Source organism: Cyclopterus lumpus, chromosome 4, assembly GCF_009769545.1.
Source record: "Cyclopterus lumpus isolate fCycLum1 chromosome 4, fCycLum1.pri, whole genome shotgun sequence".
Lineage (NCBI taxonomy): Eukaryota > Metazoa > Chordata > Actinopteri > Perciformes > Cyclopteridae > Cyclopterus > Cyclopterus lumpus.
In genome coordinates, this window is record NC_046969.1 from 17446755 (window position 1) to 17465436 (window position 18682).

General features: G+C 40.5%; 1 protein-coding gene across 1 annotated transcript in view; it reads left to right on the top strand.

Moving 5' to 3' along the window:
* The window catches only part of adgrl2a (adhesion G protein-coupled receptor L2a), an 89318-nt gene that overhangs the window by 20772 nt on the left and 49864 nt on the right, over window positions 1-18682 (top strand). The window contains exon 3 of the mRNA XM_034531389.1: window positions 17167-17380. Within this exon, the coding sequence (XP_034387280.1) occupies window positions 17167-17380 (214 nt within the window). The remainder of the gene's footprint in view (window positions 1-17166; window positions 17381-18682) is intronic.

An 18682-nucleotide genomic window follows, 5' to 3' on the forward strand; every position in this document is an offset into this window, starting at 1 on the left:
CCAACTGTTCACTATACCTGCTTTACTCATTTTTAAAACATGGAGCAATGTAAGGTTATTGATTAAAGTTTGGAAGGTATTGATTTATCAAGATGCTTAATACACCGTCGTGAGTCCCACCATATGTTTCTCACGTATCATCTGGCTTGGATTTGATCTTTTGTAGAATAAGTGCTGGTCTCTATAGGCTTCAGTGGATTAAGAAAATCACATAAAAGTGGTTGTACATAATCATATGCATTCACATATCCTGTATGTCTAGATAACCGTTTGCAATTTCGAGGCCTTGGTATAAAGAAGTAAACCTATTTAAGGGGCATAAATCGCTTGCGGCAATTCTGGTTTCAGCAAGCCCTTCATAGAACTCAGTTGGTAGAGTTTGAAAGGTGGGAGGCCAGTGAGGGATCTTGACGTTACACCACTAACTCCTACAGCTTGGTCAGGGTGCATTTGCCAAATGGGAGGCAATAAGGTTATTCTTGGTACCAGGTCCTTTACCATGGATAATAGAAATAGTGTGACACACTGCTGTAAGACCACCTTCAACGCAACACTCGCTGAATCTGTTCCAAACAGGAGCGTCTGCACTTTCTCAGTTGTACGGTGTAGTGTACGCCATCACTTTACTGGCTGCCGTTAAAATATGAGTGAAATGAATTGATCAAAGAATTGCGACCGTTGATGTACCGTAGCTTGGTTTGTGAATGATGTCCTGCGCCGAGCCAGTGACGACTCTCTCTGACTAATCTGTGGTCCGCAGTGTTGTAGCTCGACATTCTAGTATCGGCTCAGCTCGCTTTGAACCTAGGCGGTACTGAAAAAGTACAAGGTAGTATCCACAATCTTTGCTCAATGAAAACCCCAAAAAGAACCGGTTCCAACTGAGTCCAGTTGAGTCCAGCCTTGATCATACCATGCAGTAGAAATGTGGCATTTGTACATTTTATGAGACTCCTTGCTGACATGTGATCCAGAGGTGACACTCCCCAGGCAAACAGAGAAAGTAAGCGGTGACTGTAGATTAGATTAAACTTCCTTTTCACAACACAGAGTACAGGTGTAGGTGGTGCATGAGAAAAGGCGTATTCCAAATGAGAAGGAAATAATGAGTAAACGTGACAACGGAATAAACCCTTTTATTGACATTTGTCATTCCCCTTTCTTCTTCTTGTTAATTCCCGTCTGCCCATAGAGATCAGTCCAGAAACACTTCATTACAAACAATATCCCCAAGTAAACATGCTCCATTAAACTGCATCTACCCCTAATATCTTTTTAATGCATTTTTTTTACAATTTAATTAAATGGGTTAGTGCAAGGCTCTAAATAGTCACGTTTGGTTTTGTTTCCCCCTCGTTTTTAGTATTTGAAGGAAGGGATATGCACAGCCAAGATTGAAACTATAACTGTTGGTGATTGTGTTCCTCTCTGTTCTCCCTCTGTACAATACATGTCCCATCCTCCATATTACTGCATCAGTTCCATATCTACACACGACTGTGATCTGTATTTGCTCTGACTTCCTGTCATCCCATGCCTTTCATCTCCCATTTTCCTTATTTTATTTGCATGTATCCACAACCCTAGCAACCTAGTCACATTACTTTCTAAAATTGATTTGGCGTACCATTTTAATTATGCTATATATATATATATACATAAACAGTATATGTGGCATAGTGTTATACATATCAAAGGAGCCCTGGGGACCCATAGCTTTTGAACCGAATGATATGGATATAGAATTAGCCATGCCTTACTGGAGATATCATATGTTTGTTTTTTCCGTCCCTCTTGTGAGCAGCTTCTCTTTATGGCAGTATTATTTACAGTCATGGTACAACGGCTAAAACTATAGTCATTATTTGTTCAAATACAGGTACTGTGATTGTTCATAATTTTGAGCCAACGCTGTTGCAGTATGTCTGTAATGTTACAAAAACCCATGAGGGCCTTGTTGTGACATAGGTACTGTAATCAATATCAAGATCGGCATTGACATTATGATATGAGACTCAATGTCATCTGGGCTTTGGTTATTACATACAATTCAAATACCGGTATGTTCCCAGTTTTAAAGGGTCATCAAGTGTAAATTCAGAGGCACAGATTTTACCCATCAAGTTCAGTTTAGTCGTCTCGTGGAGCACGACCCAGCCTGTTAAAACCGTTGCATCATGTGGTCTGCTCCTCCTAGAGGGATATTTTCACAGTCTGATAATGCCGTCAGGGGTTATCCCGGCTTGGACTTGAAAGGTTTTCTTTTCCTGAGACTCTTTTCTTGGCAATTTATTTTTGAGAAAGTTAAGTCTGCATCACAGACTAGGGTTGTGGAGTTTGAGTGACAGGAAAAGGGGTATTTAACAAGCAGGGAGGGTCCAACAAAATATATTAATGAGTTGGATTAGGGATTAGGGTTTCTATTGTATTTTACTAGGGACTAAAGGTGCATTGGCTTTTACTGCATTGATTTGAACCTTTTTTTAAATATCGCAGGTTCTCAAATGTATGGTAGTGAACTACTGAATTGCTCAATTGCCCCTTTACATTTCATTACACAACATTCCTTTATTGGGGAATTGTCAACCCAGGTTAGCACTTTATGGTAGATGAGAGATAGGTGAGGAGGTACAAGATATCTATGTCTATCACTTTAATCAGAATGCTTTACTCTGACCTGCTTTGATATTGTTTTGCATCAATACATGTTTGCCCTCAGGCATTCAGAGTGATCTTCTTTGAAGCTGCAGGTTTATTTCCTTTTGTCCTACCGGTGTCCTCTGCGGATGTCACCATAGCAACCCACCAAAAAAATGAGATGAAGGTGTAATTTATGAAGTAATAATGTTTTTTTGCAAAATGTAAAAAACGAGATGATTTTCACCGCCAACCCATGGTTAAATTGGCTCCCATGTCTTCCGAAATAATTTAGTCAAGTCCGGTGGGGTTGAAGGGATTTGTCTGTATCAGCAACAGAATAACAATTCACACCTAGCTCAGCCACACGCTCTCTTCAAAGGCTCTCCAGAAGATTGTTAGAATTACAGTGAGACAGAATTAGAGAGCAAGGATTCTGTGTCGAGAGCTGGGAGGGCAACATGCTAGACTGAGTGCCAAGAATTTACCAGGAGAAAATGTGTCTGTTGTTACACCGGTGTTGATGCACTCCACCTTCCTGTGATCAAGATCACGGTTTTGAAATGATCACTGATCAAAGAAATGCGACGAGCGTCTTTATCATTTGGCAGCGCTGGTGTTACAGTATGCACACTTTACAATAAGTAAACGACCGTGATCCATTCAAGCACAACACTAATTGTTTTCTCTATTCCATGTTGTCGTTCCGTGGCCGCGGGGACTGAGGTTATGGGCACATTCAGAGTTGGTCGTGATATAAAAGCTGCTTTTCAGAGGAAGAACTTGTTTCAACAAGTCTGACAGAATTTCGGTTCCCTCCATGTCCTGAAACCACACTATTGTTTCTCCTCAAAGCTTGACATGTTTGAAGTGCTTGATATTTCTCAAGGGCAACAGGGAAGGGCACCTTTAAAAGTCCTCTTATTGTACCATGTGAAAGGAAAAGAGAAGAGACGAAAAGCCTTCATCTCAAAGTGAATGGAGTGAAATAGACAATCAAGGTGTTCTGAAATGTAATTACTGGAAGTAAAAGCCCAGGGCTTATTGTGAGTCCGAACTCACAAGAACAGGATCCAGCACCTCCCAGTGCTGTGGCACCACCTATTTGCTCCTACTAGCCTTGTCTTGTAACCATGAAAGCATATTTATAGAAAGTCCTGAAAATGACAATTCCTTAATTTTTGTTCCGCTCTGAGAACAGGAGCACTCATTCCATACTTAACAGTATTAGGGCAGGCCGATAGTGGTCATGGGATGCAGATTAGTATCTAACATCTAAATCCAATCAGGTAAACATCCAAAGATCATAAGCCTATTATTCAGGGGCAAACATAATATATCTGTGCATACCAATAATCTGCTATTCACTCTTTCCACTAGGTGCATGTTATCTTGAGAGAAAAAGGAAAAAAATCCAAATACTGTCAAGTGTCAATGTGCAGAACCGTGGGCTGTAGGCCTGTTCTTTGAAGGACTAATTTGTGCCAGAGTTGTGTCCGTGGAAAAGAATAGTACCCCGCTGCGGCGGCACACTCCTGATCCCTGGCCATTTAACTTGGTATTAAAGGTGCTTTGAAAAGGCTGGCCCATAGCTAATTTGTTAGAAGAAACAATCATTTCTTAGTTAATTACTTTATGAAACACTTATTTGCCTGTTAAGATTTTATTGGAGACGGCACTAAAACAGTTTAGGCTAAAGGGTGAATCTTTCCTTTGTCTCGTGTGCTTTACTCAACAACTTCTGTCGGTTTTGTCTTTCCACCTCCCGCTTGATGTCATCCTGGTTGTTTGCGGCAGACTGTGGAATCTGGCTTCCCGTGGAGCCAGGCAGGCGTGGGGCCTGTGTACGAAGGCCCACCATGCTGTCATGTCTCTTTCATCGCCAGCCATGCTTGGCCATTAAGGAGATAAGGAGACAATGACTGGGAGAGCAAGCAGTGGCCAGGTGTAACCACAGCCCCCGGGTCTCCTCCCTGCCGAGCACTTCAAATCCTCATTAGGATTTTCAGCAAAGGAAGGAGGGATTTTCAGGATTAGGGCTTTGTTACTGGTGGCTCCATGTTGGTGTTTGTCATGCAAGACCATTGCGGAGCTCTTGACATTATGCCACACTCCTCCCTCCTACCCAAACAAAGTGTCTCCCCCCCCCCTCACCTGGCACCGAGGCAGTTAAAAGATGTTCCACTAACCCAGAATTTATGTAGCTCATGATTATTAACTCATTGCCCTTGCCAACATATTTTAACTCCCTCCTAGTGACCTATTCTAGGTGTCTGTGGGTTAGGGCTGCTGCATCAGCATTCTTCTTAATGGTTATTTATGCAAAGATAACCTTGGAAAGCATCATTAGTTTGTTGTGGGCTGTCGCCGTCCATAACTCATGGTGGGATCTCAGCCGTGACACTGATGCAGCAGTTCAGATAGTAGACACAGTGCCTTGTTTCAACTCCCGAGTGCTCTTCTCCACGTGTTAGTTATAGCACGGACACTGTAAAGGGTATTTTATGAGGCTATTTATCTCTTAACTTCTCACTTATTTCAAGGTTCCTGAACTGTATGTGTTTTTCTTTTGCGAGGATGTGGCCATTTGTTTAATTAAGTCATGAGTCTTGCAGACTTGTCACACAAACAGCACTGTGTTGCTCGACATTGTGCTCAACCTCTAACATGGTCCTTAATTGGGTTTCAGACTTGTCTAGGAGAGTAGTTCAGCGTGACAGAGCCTCAGACTTAGTGTGAAACCTACCTTCTCTCACCATTCTGGTTGGTGATCTTTGTGGATAATGGGCATTCACACGGGTCTCACAAGGCCCTCGGTGGGTGGGATCTTGGGCACCCTAGATTAGTCATATACCCACATGTCCCTATCTGCCTCGTGCTTTACCGTCATGCTTTGTCTCACTTTGTTCTTGCTCAGGTATAAATATGTGGGCCCCTAACAAGTATATCCCAAACAATCTACAAAATATGTTCTGATAACCCATTGAGTCTCCTCTCTGAATCCCAAATCCAGAAAATACAAATATGACTTATCAATCTCCAGTGCAGTGGTCTATAACCAAAGACCTATTATTCATGGCACATTTATTGTGTTGTGCTTTTGTTGGTTGTCTCTGATCGGGCCGTGGCAGATATGACTACCAGTATGTGGGCATTTCTGTATAAGCAGGTTTCAATTTGTCAGAGATATGCCTCTAGTTTGAAAGTTTTTGTTGACTCCTGTGTTCTTTTTTTGTTACTCGTTGTGGCAGAATGAAAACAGTGTCTTTAGCTCAAAAGGGAATGCGTATGGAGAAAATACCCGTATCACAACACAGGATTTTGTGAGACTGTGGTGGGTGGACTGCAGACCCACGAGGGAGCTCATGGGGCATGCTCCCCAGCAAAAGATTGTGTTACATTTTAAAGTTTAAGGCATCAATCTGGTGAACTTTGAGAGCAAATTAGGAGGCTAAGTCTATGAAGAACGTTGCGCTCTTACAAAGGAATCTGTTATCTTGTTCTCGAAGTGGTAGAATGGAACTAAGTGCATTTTGGCAACTCAAGTACTGTACTTATGTACAATTCTGTGGCGTTTGCATGTTCTCCTGTGGCAGTGTGGGTTCTCTCTCTCCCACAGTGTAAAGACATGCAGCTTAAGTTAAATCAACAACTCTAAATTTCCTGTAGGTGTGAACGTGAGCGTGAATGGTTGTCTGTCTGTATGTGGCAGGTCCAGGGTGAACCCTTCGCCCAATGCCAGCTGGGATCGGCTCCAGCACCCCCGCAACTCTGAATAGGGGTGGATGCATGGAATTTTTCTACAGAGACTTCAGATGGAAATATAGTACTTTTAACTTCACTACATTTATTTGTCAGTATTATTTATTAGTTATGCAAAATATAAATCAACTAATAAATTGTGAGCTATTTATTATTAGTATATGGCCTAATAAATACATATGCAACGTAGTTAGAATTAGCTCCACCTTTTACGAGCTGCAACAATAATGCATTAATAATTATAGTACAATGTTATATGCCCATCATTTGAAATGGGCCATTCTGCATATTGAGTATACTTTTATTCTTGGTACTTTAATACTTTTGTACTTTTACTTAAGTGACATTTTTTATTGCAGGACTTTTTACTTCATCATCATCCAATCATTAAAACATTGGTTGTGTAAATATGAAAAGAAGTCACACTCACAAAACATTGTGTCTAGAGGGGGTCCATTGTGTCTGTCCGGGCCCGGGAACAGGGCGCTCCCTCACGCCCCGTAGAGAGTCAGGGGCGCACAGAGCACTTGATTTCACTTTCCGAGCCAAACAACAGCCGCTCACTGCTCACTGCGCACCGCTTTCGAGTAGATGCGCCCAAAGAGAGCCATCCGGCCAGCCCAAAAGCGTGCGGAACAAAATAGACTTTGGTGGGCCGCCACAGTCTAAGTGATTAATGGGAAACACTACAACAGGCTCTTAGGTTCTGTAATGTTTTTTATGTTGATAGAGCCTGTGTATAGGACATCAAGGACTGCAGACAGACCTCACGCAAGGACTGCTTGTGAAGTCTGGAAAGGGAAGATGAGGGGAATGTTTTTGATTAACCACTGTAGATGGAACTAGCAAGTACACCTCGCGCCAGACTAATGAGTCAGCTCAGCTGGTCAAAGGGCAAATGAAGCCTGGTTTCCTGTTTGCTACTGTAATACCGTGGAATTCTAAGGTGATTAGACTGCAGCATTCAGGTCACATGGAGTGCAGCCTTGCAATATTAACTAGTAACCTAAATAGGCTTTACCTTTTTCTATAGATTGGAGACTGATGCCAACTGCTATCAATTTACTGTCACTGTGCCTGCTGTGTCATACTGTGATTTACATGTTGTTATCAATGTTAACAATTGTGTCCCCTCTGATTTAAGCAACAAGAGCACCGAGGGATGAGTTCATTGAAGTGGTCTTTTGTGTACCGATATTAATGAAACCATTGACTGATGCCTGTGAGTTTTCCATTCCATATCAGCTGAAATACTCAATGTAAACAACAACAATCTACAAGTGTTCACGGGGTATGTAATCATGTTTTCATTGTGTGTATTCTGTTGAAAGGCATGTTCACTGAAGCACAGGAAAGATCGGTTTGGATGCCATGCTATGAAAACTGATTGTGGAACTGGTAATGACAGATTCTGTTAAGGGAACATCATATTTTCAACGGCTTAAGATTTCACAGATTTTACAGTTCATGCTTGAGAGTCAGATTCTAGATATGCCTGCTTGCCCTTAGTGGAATCCTCTTTGTCCTCCTGCTTTCTGTCCTGATTTAGAGCAGCTATAAATCCTAAAGAGGCTCCTGTAAACGAGGGGCGGTGAAACTACGCCCATAAATATAAAGGATTTAGAACCAGGGCCTTTTGAAGGAACTCTGAGTGCCCATTCATGAAGCTTGTTAACTTCCAGAGTTTCACTGATACATTCAGGGTCTTCTCCTGTTGTTCAAAGTTTTGGTAGGCTTTTCTTTGCCGTGACGATTGTCCAAAGCCTGCATGACCAATAGTCAGATGGATTTCAACTGTTGAGACATTACAAGTAATTTTTAATCAAACCCTCTTACTATATTAAGGCGTCCTATAACACTGACTCAGCCCAACTGGAGCATTGCCTCTTGCTTAATAGTTGCTCTTGTGCCCTAATCTCCATCTCACACTCACACACATACACACACGCACACACGCACACACGCACACATGCACACATGCACACATGCATACACGCACACACACACACACACACACCCTCACCCTCAACCCACACCCACACCCACACCCACACACAAAGTCCCCAAATGAATTTTAAATAGCTAACGACTAATAATTAAGGCCGATAAGCACGCGAAACATCTGATAACTCCTTAAATGAGTCCTTCAAAGTGCTCATGCTGTGACATGTGAGGGCTGGAAACAGATGGAGGAGTGAAGCAGGCTTAGTCTATGGAAGTGATTGAAAGAGGTTGATCCAAATCTGAAAGTTTCTTATAAAGACATGTTGTGGGGAACCTTCTTTTGAATGTTATAACAATCAGTTCACTGAAGGGGAGATGGAAGGTCACCAAGATAATATTCAGCCTCTAGATTATAATGAATAGCAGGCAAAAAAAAAAAAATCCTTGATGAATTGAAACAAGAGTAAAATTCAATTGTCGCTTGGCCTGCTTTCTCTCCAAGTATTATGAGATGGAATCCTTGAACAGCAGGAAATCTAAGGATGATAGTACCTTGATCAAATAAAAAAAATATTATTATATATATATATATATATATATATATATATATATATATATATATATATATTGTAAAATGAAATACAAATAAATACTAGTTTTTGTGTGGCATTTGTCAGTTAAATGCTCCATAGTTGTGCAGAATATGAGCATAACCATGAGTGAGTCCAGTGAGGAGACAAAAGCTGAGGAGGCTCGTGTATCTGAGTAAAGTAGCGTTGGGTCACATAACAATCCACCGAACTTAGAAGCTAGCAAGACGGCAATCTAGTCTGAAAAAGAGCTGCATAAAGAATTCATTTCGAGCAGCAGTCGTATCATCAGGGCACGACTGCGAGGTTGGTCAGGGAATTTAAATGCCAGGTGGGGGTCAGTTTGAGCACGAGCTGAATAATGTGGCACAAATGCATACACATGAGTCTCGGAAAGAGGAACCTCTGCTGGGGTCTGTTTGAGCAAGTACACTTTGGGAATGCAAACCAAGCAGATGGACCCATCTCATTTGTGTGTACTGCCACTGGTGACCCGTTGGGAAATGCTTCCTTATTGAATCGAGGAGCATCAAGCGCTTCATTGGAGCAGAGAAGGAAGTCTGGGCTACCCAATGTGTCAGAGTACATTTTTTTTTTCATAATTTGTAATGGAAACCGTGGAAATAATATAGACCAGAGGAAAAGTTGACCAACACATAGCACATTCATTTTATATGGTATTTTTAAGAAAATGACTTAGATCCTTATCACGGTTAAACTCTGTATCATTTGATGTCTTCTGAAATGTTAGCACTGATAACTGAGTAATGAGGTCCAAAGAGCTGGCTGCCGCTAAAAGACACTGTGACTCTACGCAGGGACGAAGCAGTAGTCAGCTTAATTTCAATTTGCACACTTTAAACTGTACGATTCCAGATTCTGTTTAATTTAACGAAATTTACCTTCACACTTTCACAATGAAATTGGCAGAAAGCCTCGACCGATCCTTGCTCATCTTAGAATGTATTGTAATTTAAGGCTTAAATCTACCTGTGGTCATTTGTTAAGGACAACATGTACTGTTTGATGGTCATCTCAGCCATTTCATCACTAGAAGATGTCCTTGGTTTTTGTGTGACCTAAAAAAAGCACTCCCCTTTCTCTCTCACACACACACACACACACACTCGCACACACACACGCCGCCTGGCCCCAGGGCTATCCGATATTAGACAGTGAGATGACATTGTGTGCTTGTGCGAGAGCAGTCAGCCGACATGTGCAGATGATGTGAAGTCAATAATGCATTATGAAAAAAAGGGGATTTATGACCTTGATGAGCCCCATAGAGCTTAATTAGGCCTTTAAGGTTGATTTACATACAAGTGTACATGGAATTTGATGAGGCTGTGTTTTCCTGCTGGTGCAGTGCATTATCATTTTGTCTGGCGTCAACACTTGATGCCTTGTATTTATTCAAATTCTTTCAGATTAGACAGCTTTGCTTTTGCTGTCTTTGCTGTTGTCCATCTTTTTTGTTTTTTTTACGCAGTAAAATCATTAAGTTCGAAGCTACAGGATCACATTTCTTTTCTGTGCAGTGATGACATTTCCTGTACAGGCTTCTGTGTCTACATGTGCTGGTTGAGGATGAGGAATAGAGTTAATGCAAACAGAGTTTATGATCGGGTACTTTCCTGCTGAAAGAAGCCCACTTTAACACCCAAAAGGGGGAAAAATCGTGGTCTTTTTTCATGGCGTCTATTCAGAGAGAAATGACAAAATCTTTTTCTGAGTCATGCACCTATATCAAAGATGCTCCTGATAGCCCCCCTGCTGTTGCTATGGAAGTAGCGGAGATGTAAATGAACTGGAGTGAATTGGATGGTGGAGAATACAAATGAGGTTGAAATGCTCGTTCTCCTGCTGCTCTTCGCCTCTTTTTCTCCTCCCGATATCTTTCACTATTCCTGTTTCCCTCTCTCTCTGTGTGAAAGTACGTTTCAAAGGGCACATTAAAATTAACTAGTATTCCACATATTTTGACGCTACAAATTTTTCTTTAAATTCGTTTTTTAGGCAAGACCTCCATTGCTTTCTTCTAAATTTATGTTGGCATTGTGCATCATGCTGTTGGATGGATGAAATAAGAATGGGAAAATCAATGTTTTTTTCCCCCCTAAAGAATAGCTTTGGCTACACTGATCATCTCCGATATAAACATGAGCAAATCTGTGGCACATAAGTCATAATTTCAACATCAGTTGTCAAAGAGTTTAATAATCTACAGATGTTATGCACTGAAAAACCCTCGACATAACTGACTGTTGTCTGCTGTTAGCCAATACCAATGAATGACATCAGCTTTCAACAGACGGAGTGGAAAAAAATAGAAACATAGTTTTTAGTTCAAGTTAATGTTTAGGAACTGAAAAGAACAATATCTGTCAAACCAGTAGTGTGATTCTTTTTCAGAAAGGCCACACAAAGTCAGCAGTCTAGCTCATAGCCTGCTGTTTGGAGCATATATGCAATATTTTCTTTCTTCTCCTCCTCTGTGTGGACCTGACTTCTTAAGAATACATGCTGTTGTAAAGGATATCTCTGGATTATAGAATCAGCACTGTTGGAAGAGTCCTGACTTAAAGGTCTCCTTTCCTTCACAGACTTCCTTTGCTTGTGCCATAGAGAGGAGGGGGTGGCAGCTAGACTCAAGCTGCGTTTCCTGTGGCTCCAAGCTAATGCCATAGGCCACACTTTTCTTTCACCCCAAATCCCCCCAGCAAGCGACCTTGTCAGCTCAGGAGTGCAGAATAATGGCGGGCCGAGCAGAAATGCTAGCTCATTTACAAGCAGCTGTTTAGCTCTCATCAGAACAGCGAGGAGAATCAAAGGGTGGACGACAAGCATCAGGAGCGTCCCTGTCACATTTCTTATTGGGCTCTCGACAGAAGAATTATCTGGTTTCACATCAAAAATAATCTAGAGGCCTCTTTTGTGCTCTGGCCACAATGATGGCAGCGTGAGTGGCTGAATAGGCCTTTTGATCAGCCTCTGCTTTGCCCCTGGTCTAACTCTGGAAGCATGTTTAACTCAAGTTACAAAGGGTCATTTTAATATGAAAACCATTTCCTGGAGGCAAGAGAGTCCTGATGAAAAGCAGAATAGTTCCTCTGTCATTAATGCTGCATAATCAGCGCTATGAAATAGTGGAATACTTTGATATAACTGAGAAAGTTTATTTCCCTGATTAAGTTTGTTTCCCTGATTAAACGTACAACAGATTCAGACGCTGTGTATAATCTACATGTTGTTAATATCTGTAGTATGTTTGTGCCGTTTTGGTTTGATCGTGGTAATTTCTAATTTCATGGGACGACATGGGATAAGGTCTCTACATGGCTGATGAAGGTCCTAATGACTCCTCGTTTGTGTGAAATAGGAAGACATTTTGTTCATTACCTCTGCTTCAGTGACACTCATATTCTACCAGATGGTCACTTTCCAATTGATTTGGCTCATCTGTGTGGAAAAAATGAATTAAAACATTAGAGCACCTAGAGAGCGGAGCATAATGGGTCCACTTTATGGACGGGGGCTTCTTGCAGTTCTCCAGCTACAGACTCTGTATCGGCCTAATCTTATTGCAAAGGTTATACATGGTAGTAAATGCCAGTCTGGGAAGCTTTAAATAGAGGTCCCTCATTGGTGTAATAAAGTGCTATAACCCATGGAAATAGAGGCCATGTGCACCAATCAATGTCAATTACTAGCATGTGAAAACAGCCTGTACAATAAGCATTTGTCAAAAGGTTGAGTGATCATGTGCTTTAATGACACCAACCAGCTGTTTTCTAGTGGACAACACCAAAACTGGCGTTAATTCTAATTCTGACATGTTGGTTGTTAATTATGCAAGTTTTATTTCTTAACATGACATTTCGGTGTGTGGGCGGAGAGAACAAATTAGGACCCCCAACGTTCATTGTGCTTTTTCTTCTATTGTTCAATGGAACTGATCGTTGCTCGGCCCAATGTTTGTTACATAGCTGGAGAGGAATTCAAATGCTTTTCTAGTCGCGGTAGTGATGGTGGGTGGGATGGGTGATCAGAATTTCTGATTAGCATGAGCATGATACGTATCTGACCAGTAATGTCTCTGCTGCACCATGTTGCCATGGTCACAAGGTTGAGTTTTCCACAGAGTATTTAATTGACCAAGCCTTGATCCTTTGCTCCCTGGCGTTTAATTAGTGCATAGGATATAAAACTCCTCATTTGTTTGTGTTCGATTGATAAGCACCTCTCTTTCCAGCACTTGTCATTGGATGCACTATCACAGAGTGAACGTACATCAAAGCTTGTAAAATAAAATCTTGTATTTCGAGGAGTTGTCTGACGTCTGTGCTACCTGCAAAGAGGAGGGTGCTGAGTTTCCCTGTGAATCTAAAAAGAGTGTCAGTATTAGTTTTGTGGTTCTGTTTTTGCACCCATGCACCAGTGGTGTGCGCGAGGTGTGGTGTTTGCTCAAACAGGCCTTTTATCCAATAGCCAAAATCTGTGAAAAAAAAGGCCCCTAAAACACAAGTGCTACAATATACGGTTCAAATTGTTCTAGTTGTGACTTTAGAAGACTTATCCGGAGGAGTGTGAAGGGAAAGGAATCCACCACAGATTTGTATTCTTGATATAGTTTACTGTTACCTTATGGAAAGTAAATACTTTTCATATGCATTTCCGTGAGTCATTATGGTAACCCCATGAAAAAGAATAATGATTATTTCTCATTTAAATTATTTAAGTGAGATAGTAAGCATTGGATTTTGCTTGTATTGGATCCAGTATGATCACATTATTCTGTCATAATTGTAATTCATTGTCGTGCCAGAACATGATCGATAGTGTTTTGGTGTCTTCATAATACCTCTATGAAAACTGATAAGTCACATAAACCCTCCATTATACTGTACGATAACTTAACAGAATTTTCGTAGGAGCAAACTTGTATTAAGTAGCGACTCTTGTAACCAATGGATAATTCTGTATATGAATATTGTAGTTGTAGATATACTTTCCTAGATCCACCATATAACATGGAAAATATATTTTCTGAGGAATCTCTAAAATGTAATTAAATAATTAACCCAAGCATTAGAGAAGACATCCAAGTATTGCTGATTTAATTGTAGACACATTGTAGACTAATTGTAGACTAATTGTAGACTAAATGTAATGTCATTGTAGACTCATTGTAGAGACATTGTAGACTCATTGTAGACTAATTGTAGACTAAATGTAAAGTCATTGTAGACTCATTGTAGAGACATTGTAGACTCATTGGAGACTTTATTGTATGCTGGACTGGGTGTCCCTGTATAGATTTGTCTGTGTCACTCATCCACCCCATGTACCAAAAATACCATCTGACACCAGAGTGAAAAGTAGTTCAGCCTGGGGCCTAATCAATGGAGAGAGGTTTTTGGAGGTTGTTTACGAGCACGCTTTTGGTCCACGATGCACAAACCCAGACGGCAAATACAGTATACTTAGCGGGTGGCAATTTTGTTTTATTTCCAGAGATTTGAACACGAAAATGTAGCGTTATTACAGGGTCTGTTATCAGCATGGTTGAGAAGTTCCTAGTGTATGTCAGTAGGAGTCCTACAGTACTCCTGAGCACAGATGTATCTCGTCACTGCTCCAGTCCCTGTTTTCCTACTTAAGCAGAGAGTCTGCATCAGTTCTTAATAATAAAACCAGAAACTATGAAGGCTCTGCAGATTTAAGTGCTATAACAGTGTTCCTGAGACACAGCGCATCAGTGGTTCTGGCTGTGGATTTGGAGAACAAACTCAGAGGTCTTGCACATGGCCAAAGAACCAGTTCACTTCCAGCCACGAAATAGGCCAGAGCAATGTAATGCATCCCACCCAGCCATATGTAACTGCTGCCAAATTGATCCATGTGAAGTCTTTTTGACCTCTGAAGACGAACTAGGATTCAGTTGATTTTTATATATATATATATATATATATATATATGCGTGTGTGTGTATGTATGTGTATATATATATATATATATATATATATATATATTTATGTATGTGTGTGTGTGTGTGTGTACGTATATATACACACACACACACACACACACACACACACGTCTCCATTATGTCATTATCATATCATGTTTTGAGTATAGAAATTGTAATGTGGCATTGACTGGTGTTTTTACATTGGTTCCTATAGTTGCTACACAGTGTATTGCTGACTTTTGATGGAGCTATGCTGAAGTGCATTGACATGACCTCAAGATTGGCTGCCAATCCTTTTCCTAACATGCAGTGTTTTCATTTTTTCCCACTTGGGCTTTTTCTCTCAAGCCAACATCTCTGATAAATTGTTTATCACCTTAAGCGTTTCTTTTTGACTCCAGAGAGAAAAGGGGCTGCAGAAATGAAATATGTCTGAAACATATCATATCTGAAAGCCTTTACTTTTCCATGCCTATTGGTCACATGAGAAGGTTTGCTGTCAAAAAGAGCATGTAGAGGAAAAAAAGATCCTTCCCTGATGATTGTATGCCCCAAACAAATAAAGTCTTACAACGGTTAGATAGTAAGCTGCCCTCCTCCATACAGATATATCCTTTGCTTACCCGAGGGGAAAAGAAGGACTATCACCTGATTAGTGCATACACGGAGGATCAGGCAATAACAACTGACATTGATCTTCCTTTTGTAAAGTACCACAGTAGTATTTCCTAGAAAGGGACGCAATATAGAATAATAATCTCCTGTCATTATAGCATTGCATTTAAATAGACTAAGATCATTTTATAGGTGGCTAATTGATAAGCATCCAATAGGGTAAAATGAACCCAGCTACTTTAGCAAAGCGTAAGTCTGGATTTCCAAAACTGTTGCCAAACAAAGAATATCTTGCATAATGACTGATGAAAAGAAAGTCCTTTTATAATTATAAACAATTGCACATATGGATCAGTCCCATGTTTCAAGGTGCAAAACAAGTGCATGAGTAGTAGTAACAGCTCTTTGTTTCTTCTTCTTCTTTTTCTTTATCCTGTGAACTAAAACTCATTAGGGAAATAGAGGCTTTGAAAGCACTAACAACACACAGTCATCAAGTTGCAAAGTTGCAGGTAGCAACACACCATTATTTAAAAGGCTGAGAGGTGACGGAGTCTGCACTGCACAGAAGGAGGCTGTAGTTATTATTCGGTGCTGCCAGTGGTTTAGTCAAAGTCCACAGAGGGGCAGCTGGCAATCTTTTTAAGCTCTCTGCCGCTCTCCTCTCATACTTGACATGTCACCACCTTCGAAAGCTGCTCCGGTCCAAATATATCCCATGTTCGGATTGCTATAGTATATGTATAGTTCACTTTTAGTTTCAGTATGACTTTTGGCTTTGTTCTTGATTGCGGAGCAGAAAGCCACAATAATGATTTATTTACTATGTGTCCCACCCACACACCCTCACTGACACACACAACCTCTTTTTTCCCAGTGTGTCAATTGCACGCCCTTCAATTTTCAGCACTGCAAAGTGGATTCAATTACACCCATGTTGTACAAATGCTTGTCGTACTTTGTTCATTTTAGGTAGATAAAAAGAGCTTCGCAAGTCAACCACAAGTCTCCAGTGGTAGACTGTGTGGTGGCTGTGTGTTCCCGTACTCAAATGAAACACTGAACAATCGGATTGTCAAGAACATTTGATTGAAAACTGTTTAAAAGACAGAAAAGAAAAACGTTCAAAATGCCCTTAAGAAATGTAGTATTCTATTCTAATGGTATTAATTAAAATGAATTATTAATGATATTTGTTTTGATCATTAGTGTCGTATCCGTGTGCTTACTGTACATAGATGGTCGGAAGGGGTTACAATTCTCCAGACATTTTAGCCGACTAACTAGACTTTAATGACAATTATCGATTTTCTCCAGGACCAGTCAGGCATGGGGATGACATACTAACACCATTAGCTCACTGGTGCGGTTGATATCTGAAATGTTCACTCAATATTCTGATGTATGTCAGACTCGTAGTCCAATCCAGCATGATTCACCTTGCTAAACAGTTGCAGCCATTTGATTGAAAAGGAATGAACATGCACAAAATGCTGCTTTTAATGTATATCCAGCACATCCAGCTCTGATATGCTGTATCTTCTGCCTCTCATGCCATCTTCGTCTGTTTCACCTCAACTACACACCCCTTTTTTCTATTTGTACTAATAGAGCTCTTCTCTATTTCTCTCTCTCCTTCCTCAGGGTTTAGCCGAGCTGCCCTGCCATTTGGTTTAGTACGGAGAGAGTTGTCTTGCGAGGGTTACCCCATCGATCTGCGGTGTCCCGGAAGTGATGTCATAATGATTGAAAGTGCCAACTATGGCCGAACAGATGACAAGATATGCGACGCCGACCCTTTCCAGATGGAGAACGTCAACTGCTATCTTCCAGATGCCTACAAGATCATGTCACAAAGGTAAGACTGAAGACATATCTGTGCAGTATGAAACACATTATCACAAAAAGAGATATCTGCCGGAGTTACAGGGCCCTTGGAAAGTAATTGTCAGGGCTCAACAGGTACGGTTGCCTAGTTGCCTTGAGCAACCAGATTTGGACCAATGTCAACCATTTCATTTTGTCTGGTTGTCCCTGTTGGCATCCATTTTCCCTGTCCTTAAATAAAATCCTCTGCAGTCGTCCGCCATGGAGAAAAACACAGTTGCCGTCGGATAAATTGACTCCATCAAGAGTGAATGCAAGTGTGTAGTTAAAAAAAGAAAAAGACAACAGTAGCCTGTCAGCATCAATAACCTACAAGACATTAATGTTCGCATCTACTAAGACAGCTGCACCTGAACAAAAGAGAATTAGAAACATAACCAGGCCTGATAAATGGAGAACAGATTAAAAAAAAATGGAAACCACACTAATAAACTCACAATAGACACCTAATTCACACAATTTTTTTTTACAACGTTACAAATGAACCAACAATATTCACAATAACAAAGTTTTCCTGGTTTGACATGACTGACAAACTGCAGATCTGATCTGGCTTGCAAGAGGTAATTATTGTGTCTATTGTAATTTACTCTGTTGAATACATTATGCTACAAATGTGCATTCCAGATTAAGTATGGTAACATCGGTCTATCACTGTGTGTGTGTGTGTGTGTGTGTGGGTGTGTGTGTGTCTGTGTGTGACATAAAAAGAAAAACACGCTTTTGCCATGTAAAATATATTTAATTTGGAAATATGTTAATATTTTGTCAATCCAATTATAAACAATTAGCAAAGGGGTACCATCTTCTCAACTTCACATGAATCTGATGACGGTTTGCCAGCAGCACAAACTTACCCTCTGGCTCTTGATTTGATTTAACTTATTGCGGTGATGTTGAAAGGATAGTAGGCAATATAGCCTTTATTGATATATCAAACACTGAGGACTACATTTTAGACATTGTCTAAAAACAATTATTTGAATACATATCAAATATTTAGATTCCAGATGCAGTATTATTATTTGCCTTCATCTTGCAGTTTAGTCCAAAACGTGCTTCATTCGTAGCATTTCTCTGTGGTGAAAAAAATATCGAAGTACATTAACTCAAATACTACAATTCAGAAACAACAACTACTTTTTCTACACGACAATTATTTAACAGCTGTAGTACTCTTTACATTTTTGTTTTTACATACAAAGCAAATGATTAAAGATTATGTATAAAATAGTAAAAACTTGCTCCAGCTTGACCAACTACAACAATAAAC